Source organism: Oculina patagonica, chromosome 5 (assembly GCF_052425735.1).
Source record: "Oculina patagonica isolate OP01 chromosome 5, crgOcupat, whole genome shotgun sequence".
NCBI lineage: Eukaryota > Metazoa > Cnidaria > Anthozoa > Scleractinia > Oculinidae > Oculina > Oculina patagonica.
Window position 1 is genome coordinate 21,096,472 of NC_135762.1, and position 15,229 is coordinate 21,111,700.

General features: G+C 38.5%; 2 protein-coding genes across 2 annotated transcripts in view; one reads left to right on the forward strand and one right to left on the reverse strand.

Annotated features, from left to right (window-relative positions):
- Nucleotides 1-15,229, forward strand: part of LOC144653237 (uncharacterized) — an 80,881-nt gene that overhangs the window by 12,834 nt on the left and 52,818 nt on the right. The gene's annotated exons all lie outside the window — the stretch shown is intronic.
- LOC144653239 (trace amine-associated receptor 365-like) lies at nucleotides 12,080-13,450 on the reverse strand. Its single transcript, XM_078513189.1, has one exon. It carries the CDS (start codon nucleotides 13,142-13,144, stop codon nucleotides 12,167-12,169), a length of 978 nt encoding a protein of 325 aa, XP_078369315.1. The 5' UTR covers nucleotides 13,145-13,450; the 3' UTR covers nucleotides 12,080-12,166.

Genomic DNA, 15,229 nt, shown 5'->3' on the forward strand with positions numbered 1-15,229 from the left:
AGCTACATTTGGTGGGAACTACGTATGTGCATGCTCACAACCATCAAGACCCATTCTAGTTTCATATCCATTTCCTTTCTTTTAAAAAACGAGTAGCTCTGGGCACGAGAGTCAGGACCTCGAAGTCAACTGACGTCAGGCGTACGTCACTCACACCTTTTAAATTCTTTTACGTCACTGTAGTGGAAAAACTGAGATGTATATTATGAATATGAAATTCCGATTGGGCGTTCATGGCCTAGTATTTCTAACCAAAAGACTTGGCTTTCGTAATTCCAGTCCAATGTAATTCCATCGTATTATTACTCCGCTGTGATGAAATTTTTTCAGTTACTCGCTGGGATGGAAAGCCAAGCCAAGCAAGCCAAGATGAACCAAGAACAAATCACCCTTCAACAGGTAGATGACATATTTGAAGAGATTGACTGTTTTTGGCTAATGTGGGACGACGTTAGCTGGGAGGAAAATCTTCCCTCGCCCAAAACCGCGAGCAAGTATGTGAAAAACTTCCGCCGTTCCTGCCACCCATCGACTCCCGCCCGCTTGTTGCTCGAAATCAGTTTGTTTCTCAAACAAGGCTCGAGAACATCATGGGACGCATGCAACACAACGCGCCTTCGTTTTCCTTCCCGCAAACAAACGCATGTGCCGATGAATCTACATTTCTTGTTGAAGAAACGATCCACAACGTTTCTTCCGCGTTTCACGGCAAAATGATTAATGATATTTTGCCTTCGCCACAGCAAGCGGACTACATTGATTTGCTCGAGGAACGTCGACCTTCCTTTGGGACAGCGTTAAAGGCGTTTGCCGAGATGGACGATAAAAAGGACAAGGCTAAGTCCAAGGGATATTCGTCGCCCGAATTTTGGCGCAGCTTTTTGGGATTGCGGTACCCTTCCATGAACGTTATGGTAGAAAAAATTCAGAAGTGAACAGAAAACAAGTGACCCCTCATCCATCCAGACATTTTCTTAGTAATTTGTAAGTTATGGTAAATTTATTTTCAAATCATTGTAACTCTTTTGCTTTTATTTCAACATTTTTCATTTTTGAGTGTTGTTTTTTTCTTTTTTCGCTATAAAGGATTTCAAGTTAAAATTCTCTTTACTTTTTCCATTCCCAATTTACAGTAACAGCTTTAAATTTGAATTTGATTGAACTAAACTGTAATTGGCTAATTAACTGTGTTGAAAAAACATAACGCCGGCACTTTAGCAAAATCTAAGTTGATAGCGGTATGTTATCAAAACAAAACTGAGTAACTACAAGAGAAAAAGCAAGGTTGGCTACGTAATAAGATTTGTTTTTGTATTGAAAATGCAAGTATGCTATTTTTTAAGGGTAAAGGGACCAACTGAAAGCGTCCTTAAATATTCTATTCAAGCAATTTTGTTGTTAATACTGAATTGATCTGAATTTCCGTTCTTCATTTGGTCATTACTCATTGCCGCCGAGTTTATTGTAACGTATTTTTTCCGCGCTCTGTTTGTTGATCGTCATTTGATCTTCCGCAGTATGCGTTCACCAATTTGTTTTTTTTTACTCTCTTTAAGTACCTTATTCTTACTAATTTTCGCGCGTACTTCGCGAAAATTCGGGAGCTGTATTTCGCGATTATTAATGTTCGCGATTCCAGGGAAAAAGTAAACAAGAGTGTAATTAATTTCACGATTTTCCCGTTGCCGTTAATCTGTCCTGATCTCTGATCTGTTGAAATGTGTTGAGCTTATACGTCTGATACGCAGTGAAATCAAAAAACAAGGAATTACTGGAATGATACAAAGGCTTGGTTAAACGTAACTTCAAGGAGCTTAACCAAATGAAAAAATAATGATGATTGTACTAAAAGGACGTTTTGGCTTATTTACAAGCTGAAGATAGCATAGTCCAGTCCCTGAACTCTCTCTTCCGCGCGCCCTTTACAGGGGTTAAACCCAGGCGCGCAAAGAGAGAGTCCTTAAAAGAGAGTCCAGGATAACTTGCATGCGCATGCTTAGAACGGACCAATCAGAAACGAGGAGTGTGGCGTCATTTGCTTGGGACGCGCGCGCTTGGTTAAAAATGCTCGCTCAAATGACGAATTCAACTACGCGACCAAGCGCGCGAATAAATGCAAGAAAAAAAAAACAGTGCTCAATTGAATTCAAAACCAATTCAATAAACAGCTACAAAACGAGGAGTAGTTGACGGATAGCGATTTGTGTTTTGGCCGTTAGCTTTTAGTAGACACTAACTGGAAAACTAGGCTTTTTAAAGTTATTCCGGTGATCCAGCTTTAGTACACGGTCGCGTAGTTGAACTCGTCATCTGAGCGCGCGCGTTTTAAAAGTGCTGCCAAATATGGTTTTTCCCCCAATTTTGGGGGAAAAACTGGCGCATGCGCATGCAAGTTATCCTGGACTCTCTCTTCGCGCGCCTGGGTTCAGCCCCTATATAAGGCGCGGAAGAGAGAGTTCAGGGACTGGACTAAAGATAGCAGTGAATCAAAGGAATAGTGCTAGTCAAAAACAAGATCAGAAAGATCTATTTTGAAGGATAGCAAGTGACTGTTTTCTGAGAACAATTACCAGCATACTGGTGACTCACATTTTCGAATTCATGTATGTATTGTTTTCTTGTATAATATGCAAAGCAACTGTTGTTAGCGAGTTAAGTGAGTTCGTTTTCAAGGTTAAAATACCTTTAACCTGGTTTTCATATGATCGCTTGCGATCGCGAGGGAATTAGAAACCGGTCCCAGAGGGTCGTCCCAGATAAATTAAAATTGTCATCGAGCAAGCTTGTTCGGTTCAGATGTGGTGTTCTTTTTCTAACATTTTTATGTGAAGCAAGAGGAAATCGAGGTCCATTAATGAACAGAATGAACGAGGTTAATAGTTACTCCTGCATTTGTACAGAACTAGTTTGGACAATAAGATTTTATCAGTTTCAAACACTGAAAAGGCTGCTAAAATTTCTTAGCGCGCTAAGGGCTCGGATAGAAAATCTTAACTATTCGGCGGATTGAATGTCTGTCTTGATTTAATAAAAGGTGTCTAAAGATTTTGACACAGCTCTAGTTCTAAAGACATATTTTTGCAAGAAGCTTTGCCTGAATCGACTAGTTGTAGCTCATGTTCAACGTAAATTACTCTAATAAATCTCTTTATGAACCAAAAAGACTGCATTTACGGCATTTTGTTCAAATCCAGTGAATTCTACCAATTTAATTAACTTGTTTACAACATGAAATAACATCAAATGAAAACAAATTTTTAAAGCGCCGGAGCGAGAGATGGACTAAAGCTTTCTAAATCCATGCATGGTCTAAAATGAACTATCAGAAAGCATTTTACATCGACGATCGCTTCATTTACAACGAATTCGGGATTAAAATAACTAAATAATTCATGACTCAGCGAGACCATTCGGTCATAGTTCATGTCAATTCACGGCCGGAAACCCCGCATATCGAATTGCTGCTGACTATCGAATCACAGGCCGCTCTGATTGCTAGCTTAGCCAAACGGCAAAATAATCATCAAATGAAGAGAATTCTACTCACATAAGGGTTTGAAGTGATTTCCTTTCGACCATCAGCTGCGCTCTTTGCAACCTTTCCATCTTATTCACAATGTAATACCCCGGATGTGGAAAAAATCGTTATAAAGGGAACCAATACCCCCGGACATTACAACAGAATTTTTCTAAGTCTCCAGCCAAGGAAGAGTTCAAGCCGAATATCGCCATGACCGCCTTCAAATCAGCCCTAAAGTCTAGTTCCGAGTCCTAGTTGATGTGGCTGAAGACCTTTGCCGTCTAAAGCAAGCACAACGCTATTTGTACCTAGCAAAACTGTACCGAGTCAAGAGTTCAACCCGTTAAAGCTTTGTTCTAAGGTACAATAACAGCCGACGCAAAACTTGCAAATCGTTAGACTTCCACCTTCATAGGACTTAATGATGTCCTCCGGCAAACTTCCTTTAGACAGCAAAATGAAAAACTAGATCACCTCTGTTCTACAAGTCAGCGCGCGCCATTAGAATTCAAAGTTCGGTAGATATGGCGAGTTGGAGCCTGGGTAAACTAACCAAAAGTAAATGGAAGGGGGGGGGGGGGTAGGTAGGTAGAAGGGATAAAAGCCATGAGTATAAAATTGAAAGCACTTCATTTCCACTGAAAGTAAGCCAAATAATCTCCCATGTCCTTAAAAGAAAAAAAAAAAAAAAAGAAAAAAAAAAATCTCAACCCCATTCAATTTTCTTGACAGCCAGACTGTAGCCACCTTTTATTAAATCAAGACAGATGTGCGATTCATTTTATCTGGATAGCGCGTTGGAGAAGACAACCGTTTACACTAGCTATCAAGAGTATGAAAAAAATGGACCCTAAGAGATATTTGCCGCGTTTATAAAAAGTTGAACGTCCACGATTGGGCAAGCGTAGCGATGATCCGTAATCCTATGAAAACCATGTTAAATTGTGACAATACAGACCAATACAACTGTAGCAAGATGAGAAAAGAGTTTTTTGAAAATAGTATTTAACTGAAGTACTTTTTAAATAAAGTAAACACCAATTCCTTGAGGACTGATCAAAAGACTTACGTATATATGTGACCTGCCAAATACTAAAAAATGTAAATATCAGCTATTAATGTCACTAGGTACATAGATTGTCCACTAGCTTGAGTTTTGTTACACATCAGCCAGTCTTCTCTGTGATCAACTGATAGGATGCTCGTGAAACGAGTAACATTTAGTTTCCGGCATTAGTTTATTGTACTGTTTGTTCGTATTTTAGGCTAAATACCTTTAGTTATTAGACAATCAGTAATCATTGGTTAACACAACCTAAATCGCAGTCACGTGATTTTAAAAATATATCATTGTAAATAAAATAGCGACAATAAGAAGATGTTTAAAGCATTTGGCCTGATTCACTGCGTGCTCTAAAGTAGTACTTCAAACCAACTATGCTAATACACAGCACGTGTAGCTACTAAACGGAAAGTTTGCTTTTTTGTCATGAGTAGATGTGTAAATGACGAAAAGGGAAAAGAAAAGTGCGCAATGATTGCAGAATGGAACGGAGAAACGTCTCAGAGAAAAACTTTTCGTCATATGAACCATTAACCCCAAGAAAATAACTTAAATCTTATAAAAAAACAAAAGCAAATTTTTTGAATAGATAGTTTTCATGAAAAGAGATTACCAACAACTGGCATGTAAACAACAACCCTTCACAGAGGGTCCTGAAGTCCTTAAAGGGGGGGGGGGGGGGAGGGTATAAATCCCATTTCCCAGCCCAAATTTTGCGCAAATCGCATTTTCTCAGCCTATTGTTTTCCCAAATTTTTCATGTCCCAGTGCCAGTCCCATTGTTTTTTGTTTGTGATTCCCATTCTAGCGACCAAATCCCAGTCCCATTAACCCAAGTCCCAATAACCCAAATCTCATTTTCCCAATGAAAATTTGCCCAGTTACTATTTTACCCCTACAGGCCTCTTCACAATGTGTTCTGCGTTTAATGAAGATTCCAAAGTTTCATTTTTGTGATAGCAAGTTGTTTGAACGTAAGCATAAAAATGGTTTCGTTTTTTTGCGAACGTAAAATTTCGCGGGCATAAATTGATATTGATGAATAACTGCTTATTATTCCTAAATTTAAAATCACAAATCAATCGCAATACAATCTGAAATACTAGTGAAATGTGAATGTCTTCGAACGGCTGCTTGGACACGCTTTAGCACCTTCGTTAGGCGGATGGGGAAAGAAGCTGTTTTATTGCATACACCGTAACGTGAAATACGAATTCTCACTTGCCTCAAGCACAAAATTTATTGTAAATTCTCTCCATATATAACTTGCATAAATTGCGATTACTCTAAGTGATTGCAACTTACATGAAAGGTTTATAATTATTAAAAATAAAATTTGTGTATGTTTTATAGTCAAAAAGTGATCGCAATTCTTAGTTTGCATTGATAGTTTTGAGTATTTTTTCGATGCGGATTCAGCGGAAATTTCCAAATTTTACAATCTCGCGTTTCCTCGTACTATACGCTTATTTATCGCGTCTAATCGCCTGTCCCACAGAGTTGTGTTGCTACATCTCTTTCAGAATATGTTCGTTATTGCCTAGAATGCTACTCGGCTATTTCTGATTCATGAATGGTTTCCAGTGTAAACGATCTAAAGAAAATACAACCGATCGTTTTTCTGAACGTTTGTACCATCAACAAGGCAAGTGAAAAGCATGTTTTTGTAGTGGATTATTGTTAACGAAAACTCAAATTAAAAGTAAATTGAACACATGCACACATTATAGGCTGCGAACGCCAATGTAATTCAGCTTGATTTTTCATGCCGCCGAAACATAAAGTCACTGGGTACTGAGTAGTCACTACTCAGTTTTACGCGTACGGTCTCTTTTTTTTTCATGTTTGAAAAAAGTTGAAGTTGAAATGTGTTCATGTTCCAGTGATTGGCACCACTTTTCAAGACCTTGTTGTAAATTCAGAATCTGACGTTAATTTTGCAGAATAGTTACGTTTGTTGTGCAGTAATGGCGCCGATGTCGGTCTTTGAATTGTCTGTTGTAACATTTGAGAACGATTGGTACATTTCGTGGAAGCACTGACATCCATGGACTTCGATCTTGTTCTGCCGCGGACTAGGTAGCCTAGGTGGCCTGTATCTTGAGGAGTGATGGTATCTTGCGGCAAATTCCGATTACTTGCAGTTTTCGCTTGACATCGCCCGCCGCTTTCGGTATGGATTGCTGCGGTTGTTACTCCCATGGTCGAGGGTTGCTGTAGTTGTAGACCATCTAAGGAGCCGCTGTATTGATCAAGCGTGGGAGCTGACATCGATCTTTTCAAAGATATTCCATGAGACCTTCGATGACCACAACATGAAACCACAGCTGGATCGCAGGATGCTGCTCTTTTTAAGCTGGTGTATTTTTCTTCCGCTTTTTGCAGTTGAGGCGGGGCGGGGGCGCGGCGGCACCCACTGTTGGCTGGATTGCTTTAGGTTTTCTGACTTCAGTAACAGCTCTAGCGCAGCATTCCTAAAACGGCGGTCTCTGTAGAAGTAAGTCAGTGGATTCGCTAGGGAGTTTAACTGAATCAGAGTGTCCAGTAATCTTACAGCCTTACTTGTAAGACGAACTTGGAAAACGCCTCCTAAGGCAACGGCAACAATCCCTGGAACGAACGAGAGTATCAGGGTAGCTGATAGCCTGAATTTCAGACATCCCTCCTTGGTCGCCTACTCCCAGAAGAGACGTCTGAACACATTTGGCTCTAATGCCGTCCGGTGACGTCACTACACTTTGGTTTTAATTCATGCGGAAAAGTTTCTGTCGAGGCCATGAAATGTGAAAGAAAAATCGCTTCAATAATGGATACAGGGCAACAAATTGTTTTAATAGTAAATATTGAAGACGCGAAAATGAATGAGATTTTAATCGACTGCAGGCTATTTTTTCGGAACCGATTTATCTGAACTGATTTGCTTTATCTCAGTTATCTAGCGACAAAATATAATATGTGACGCAGCGGACAAATACAACACACTCGTGAGTACTTAAATGAATCAATTTTGACGGTTACAGAGGCATCAAGACGGAGCAATACAAATATCCTACTTGACCGTGGGAACTGAGTTCAGAAATCACTGGCTCATCGAGGCTGCAGGACATAAGCGTCGAGTGGCTTTGTTGACAAAACAAGAATACATGTACGTATAAATTGGCAAAACACTGCATGTCGAAGCGACGAATGCCGCCAGCTTAAAACCTATCGGTTTCCGTTACTATTCTCATCCGTAGATAAACTAATAAAGTAATAAACTCAAGGTAAATGACTAGTAAATTCATTTCTGGGAAGGTGAAATCTTTCGACTCTTTCCAAACGTTTTCAAATTACTATTCTCGCGCGGTAAAATTCAGTCATAATCAATTTTGCAAATAATTTTTAAATCAACCAATCAAAATCACTACCCGGTTTTCGGGTAGTGACGTCACCGGACGGCATTAGAGCCAAATGTGTTCAGACGCTCTCTGGGAGTAGGCGACCAAGGAGGGATGTCTGAAATTCAGGCTAGGTAGCTGATATCAAGCCACAGGTCTTGGCAACTTTGGATTCGAATTTCGCTTTAGCTACAGCAGAGTCTTGTCTGATTTCGTTTATTTTACGTTTGCGTGCTCCAAGGTAAACCATAATGTAGAAATACCCAATGATTATTAAACAAATCGCTACCACAACACTCCCACCGAAATGCCAGGCTTTTTTAATTTTCTGGTCCACGCCAGCCACTCCCATGGCAAGAGGTGGAAACGTAGCAAAAGCCGCTAACAGCCAAGCGACTATTGCGAGTTTTCTGAGACGGCCACTTGTAACGATAACCTTGTAGTCAATCCACTTTCGTATCGCCACGTACCTCTCCCAAGCAATAAATGTCAAATGATATAGAGAAGACGACACAAACGTAAACGTGGAGAATACAGTCGCAAAGTGTAATGTACAGAAACAAGGAAAAGATGCCTGGCGGATAATTAATATATCAGCAGCAACAGTTATCGGCATGGTTATTGCACCCGTTAGAAGATCTGCAATTGCCATGCTAGATAACAGAATATTTGATGTTCTCTTTAGCTCTCTCATTTGCTTCACGGCTAGGATTACCAACGCGTTCAAAAAAGTGGTAACGAGAGCAGAAATGGATGTGATGGGAAATAGAATCCAGGGAATTGTTGTTTCGTTAAAATCCCATGTAAGGTTTGAGGTTTGAGGGCAATGAATCACTGACGGACCTGATTTTGGTGGAATTAGTGGGGCTTGTTTCTGTGCCATTTAAAGCCATGTTGAGTTGGAATTCTGAGAGCGGGAGACATTTGATCAGCAGCAAAGGATTTTCAGTCTTTAATCGGGCAACACGCTTTAAGTTTACTTTCGTGCGATGTGTTTTTACACCAACGTTCATTTTAAGTGTAGCTTTTTCGCTTTATTTTAAGAAGGGAAGTAGTTCATTTCCTGGTTAAAGCGTTTCAGGATCACGGCTAGAGAGTTCTCAAAAGGGAGTTACAAAATACAGGAAAACGAATTTTCAAGAGAGAGAGATACTCAACTAATGGATTGATTGTACGCATCATAAAGAGATTTGGAGTAACAATCACATGCAATCAAGAAACTGGGCGAAACCAATTAGCCGAGTTAACTGTCGCTTATAAGTGTGTAAGTTTTCAGGAAATAATATCTTCCATCACAAGAGCCAAGTTATAAAGCAAAATTTTGCTAAGCTCGAAAATCAGTAAGCCGAAATAGAAAGCTTTCAGGGGGAAAAATTACACGCCATCTGAAATGTTAAGTTGGCTCCGAAACTCGTAGATACTAGAGAGACAAACATTCACTTTTTTAAACACGTACCGTATTTATTCGATTAAGCGCCCAGCCTCGAATAAGCGCCCACCAACCTCCCCCAAGAAACTGAAGTCCACAAGAGGAGTATCAATGAGATTGAATTCGACTTAGTATTACTAACAGACTTCCCCGAAGACCGAGTTTTGTTAGTATTTTAAGAAAGCTTCAGTGAATAGTTAAAATTCTGCTTTGGTACATAATCAAGGTTTGTTATTATTTGTTGTTTTGTTGCAAAATAAAGTTACTACGTGCTGAAAATGGTGAAAATTATATAAGCGCCCAGCCTCGAATAAGCGCCCAGCCCGAATAAGCGCCCACCTCGAATAAGCGCCCACTCTCAAGGTCCAAAATTTAATAAGCGCCCAGGGCGCTTTATCGAATAAATACGGTAAGTGCACTTTTGAAATACAGATATGGTATAGGACGATACTAATTGCTTGCCAAGAAAGCAGAAAAAGTTTCGTGCGTTATCGTAAAAACGCCTTTTAACGCTAGGAAACTTCGGTTGAAGTGCTACAAAGTAATACTTCCCGCCAAAGTGCATCTATTGAAATTCAGGCTATGGATTCTGACTTCAGTTACGCAGCCGTTTACATATCCTTTGCGTTTGAATTAACCTCGAAAAAAATAATAACTTTTTTTAACATTGCTAGATGCCCCATAAACAGCAATGATAATAATAAAAATCTCAATCTTTAAATAAATATAATAATAACATCATAATGCAATTTGCAGTGATATACGATTTTATATTGATATTGTTTTAATTACTCATTTTCTACACCTATCAATAGTGTGTGTTTGTTTCCGCGCGAATTCCCTCTATGGGTGACGTGCAAATGACGAATTGCGGAAAAATGAAGATATTTTGCGCAGTGATTGCAGAATGGAACCAAGAAAACGTCTTAAAGTAACCCAGAAACCCGAAAAAATAACTTAAATCTTGTAAAAAAATCATGCAAATTTGTGAATACCTTATTATAGGAATATAACGAGGCATTTTAACAACGCGAACCAAATTTACGCGTATTAAAATTAACGCGTTTTTAGGAAAAGTTTGGAAAATTTTTTTAATAAAATATTTAATTAAAAAAAAATTAACGGAAATTAAAAAATCGCATAAAAAATTATTATTTTATAGGTAGTTTTCATGAAAAGAGATCACCAACAGCTGGCATGCAAAAAAGAACCCTTCACAAAGTGGTCTGCGTTAAATAAAGATCCTCAAAAAACATTTTTTGCGATAGCAAATTGTTTTTACGTAAGCATAAAAATGTTTTCGTTTCTCTGCGAACGTAAAATTTCACGGACATCCATTTGAGTTTGTTTTACCGAAAGATGCAATTTAAATTTATCTTGCACCTATGCATATGGGTCTTGGTCGCCCTATGTATCAGAATGGAAACATTATTGCTAAGTCCAGTACTGAAAAAATAAATAACTGAGAGCTCCGCTTTTAGGCTTGCCTAAATCTATTATATTTCATTGCTGGCAGCGTTTAACAAGCTTGAATAAAGTTGCTATCACGTACTATCATGATAATTTTATCTATAAAAATTCTCGAATCTGATTGGTCTTCCATATGCCTCATATATGTCATATAACAAGCGTGACTGCTATGCAGTGCTGATGTCGAGTGTAGACAGACTGCACTTGAACGGGTTTGTTTTCGCGCTCCCTCGCTGGTAGGTATTTTTAAAAAAAAAAAAAAAAAAAAAAAAAAAAAAAATTTTTTTTTTTTTTTTCTCGCTGGACCAACACTATAGAGCGTGCGACGCGCGTGTTTAACGCACGTGAAGCGTGAAACAAGCGAGGTCAGACTCTTTTGCAAATTTCAGTTTACTCGGTTAGACCTGGTTCACACCAGTATGAACATGACATCGTGACACGAAGGGAAAATAATGACATACAGAAAGAACTGATCTTTTCTTTACGTTATTTTGCCGTTGGGTTGCTAGTGTAAATCGGCCTTGAACAATAGTCCTCTTACTGAGTCAGCCTTAAAGCTCGCATGTCGTTTTACTCAAAAGCGCCGTCCTTATGTTGGAGCCGGCGAAGGCAGAAAATTTTTTCGGCCTGTTTGTGGGAAAAAAGGGAAAAATCCAGCTCCAATCCGTAGACTATTCACTAAATAGTATTCTCTGCACAACTTAAGACATATGTCAGCATTTTAGCTTTACAATCCGACAAATTATTTTTTCAAATGGTGCTTTATTCCCCCGCCATTAGAAAGCAAAACGAGATTGTCCTCTGTTGTGGAAAGTCACTGATGTCGAAGTGTAATGTGATCACGTGACTATTAATTTGTGTTGAGATTTCGAAATGAAGTTACCGATGAATTGTCAATAAAGAGTGAAGTTTTCACAATTTGAGTTCATAAATATGTTATTTTCACAAGTTATTAGAAAATGGCGCGTGGGTTTACGAAGCCTGTGTGATATGCCATACTGTTTTTTTTAAATGTTAAATAGCCTTATGCAAAACGCAATAAAACCGATCAGTAGAGCGCCCGTTAGGTGGGTCTTAGTTATATGATCAAAATTTTATAAACACTAATTACATGAAGTGTGTTGAAACCGTAGATCTTTATCGAACTACTTAAGACCGGGACAAATTTCCATTTCGTCGTGACCTCTTTGTATTGTACCACCTTGTTTTTAAAATTAAGATTGACTTACAAATTAAAAGATTAAGTAAACGTATCTCGCAATAAACTTGCAAAACATGACAAGGTTTTGTCATTTAAAGCCTTCCCCTTATTGACCAGTTGCTAAGTTCTGGTTAGCACTAGTTGTGTTCCACGGCTCTACAACATTTCTGTCCCTCCGTCGTCGAAAGCAAAAACGAAGCGAGTGATTGAACTTTGGCAGTCTCCAGGCATACATGAAAGGGTCCACCGTGGAACTCACAGAGAGAAATTCGTTCGTGACAAGATAGTACACATTATACGCATAAGAGGCTCGGCAAGAACAAAAATACAAAATTTGTACTTGGATAAAGTAAGGTAAAAATGAACAATAAAATATGAAAAGGATCAACACAAAAGTAATGGCCATCCTATGTTCTCTCTCTAACTGTTTTCTTCTGTTAGCTACTGTCAGGCTTGCTCGAACGTCTTTGAGTTCCTGTCTTTGATGGGCAACCATTTTGTATATTTTGACATAAACTGCTGTTAAAATAAATGATGGGATCACGAAATGAGAATAGCAGTACGCCAGCAAAAAGTTCTCTCTCTTCACATCCACAATTGGAAGAACGCACATAACCAATGCGTTTATCCAAATTACAGCGATAGCAACCTTCGCCCTTTTGTTAGTGATTTTCTGTGGGTATTGAAATGGTTTAATAACCGCAATATATCGATCGTACGACATCGCCAAAAGAGTCGACACTGCAGCGAGAATAGACACAGCTCCAATGAAATACTGGATCATGTTGATAATGAGAAGATCTCCCAAGCCATAGTAGAGATAAGTCAATTCGACGGCTCTAAGGTAGCTGACAATCCCCATGAGAAAATCCGCAACTGAAAGATTCGCGATGAGGAATACAGATGGTGTGCGCAAGCATCGGCAAGGATCGCGGTAGATTGTGATGAAAAGAAAGGCGTTTGCTACAGTGGTTATTGTACCGAACACGAAGTCAAAAATTATGAACACAAGAAGTTCGGCTCCGCGAACTTGGGCTGTGCTTGTTGGTTGCTCGCTAGCACTGGTGGGCAGTGTTGAATTCATCGCAAAATTGTTAGCTTTGCTTTAGAATACCACACCCGATGGACCTCCGAACAGATTCAAGATCTCTTTATGTTAGTGAAAGTTGAATCTGTAAGACTCTGATGTAATTTCTAATTTTGAAGATCGCGATCGCATTTAATGAACACTGCTTTTTCGTACCTGCAGTAAATACCGGATTTGGAAGTTTTTAGATAATTCATCCATGACGCAACTAAATTCGTGATTTTTCTCTATAAACGTGATTTGAATATTTCATTTGCGATAAAAAGTAATTAAAAGTTTCCCGGGGCAACGTCATTAAAGTAAATTGTATAACCTGAAGTTGCCATTCAGTTATAAACGTTTTAATAGCCAATCTGCCAGATTTAAGCCTATTAATTTGTAGATTGGCCATATATTTGTCGTTCATTGATCAAATTTTTTTCTTATTCCATTGTATTTTTTGAATGATGCTATAAAAAATGAAAAACGGCTATTTACTGAAAGAGGCATTGTTACGAACAGCAAATTATATTACCAATGATGACAAATTGACAAAACATGCAAATATAATTCATTTAAATTCATGCTTATGAGAAAGTTTCCACCTGTCCGAGAAATGCATTTATAGACAGCTGTGTTTCTTAGATTTTGGGAATGTAATTAAATATTATTTCTCAGCTTCGTGTTGAAGAGCATGTAAGACGTTGAAAAGTCACTTTTAAAGAGACCAATACACTTCGCTTATCCAGGATTACTTCTTGTTATTAGGTGGTTTAAATTTGGCGTCATTGAATAGCTCTTATGCATGTTTACGTCAGAGTGGCTAGTTTCACCACCAAGCCTCACTTTCAATGTGCGAGCTCGCAAATTTTATCATGAACGAATTCCCTAAGCAGCAAAGATGAAAAGAATTCCCACGTGAAAACTGCATGAAGGTGGCCGAAGGTTAAAAATATTTCGCGTAAACGAGGCTTGGTGGTGAATTTTGAGCATATGACGTAATCATGTATAAGGCCTATTGAAGACTCATGAATCTAAACCTCTAACACGTCGTTCTTTTAGCATTGTAACAAAATTCATACAAATGTTCACGTGTCTAGAGTGTTCCATACTGAGCTTGTTCTTCGCACGGTACAAAATCCAATATTTTCACTGTATCGATCGACTTTTATACACAACAAGCCTATAAACAGTGTATAAATGTAAAACTGAAGTAAGCAAACGCAATATTTTTGGTCAGTTTGCAATATTTTTGTCTTTTCAGCTAAGTGCCTTTTCAGTTGGCTACCATTGTCTCTTGGCGTACAGAAGCAATGCACCAAGATGGCGGACGCATTTAAACCTTTATTATTTGCGAAATGTTCCTTCTTCAATAACTCTGTCAAGAGCAATTTTCTCTCCAGAAAATTTTGCCGAGTTAGTTTATTTGACCAATCCTGCATTAATACTGAGGAGTTTAAGTTAAATTCCCTTTAGTCTTCTGGGTTCGTGAATTCTCGCTGGTCAGTCTTGGGAGAAAGATGATTGAAGCACCTTTAGAGATATTAAAATCTTAAAATTAACGGACTGACATTGTTTCAGTAAATATTTTTCAGAATCTTACAGGCTGTTTTGCTTATCGTTTGGGTTAAAAAAGTTGAGGCATTATTTTACATTCATTATCAGGGTATTACTAGGGTGATTACCCAGAGCCTATTCGCCGTCTTCCTATGTTTATTATACTTGGCTTACCCCTTCCCTGGGGCGCGCCTCGCTAATTAAATGTTTTGCAGCAATCATTTTCTAAGTATTGAGCGTGTTTTTTTTGAACTTCTTAAGGTCGGATGAAATTTTTGTAAACCTTTTCTATTGTCATCGAGTTTATTTAAGACCTGGACTTTATTAGTTAAGGCAAGATTGGTTTGCAGATAAACTCTTTACATGTTTTTACTAAGTTAAGTCTGAAGCCGAATGGTCTTTTTCAATGAGTTACGTAAATTATCACCGATAAATAAAAACTCAATGCTCATGTAGGATTATACATCATTTAAAAGGTATCAATCAGCGTGTTTTAGAAATCACATCAACAGTTAGGAGGGAAGCTACTAGCTCAAAAAATGTTGG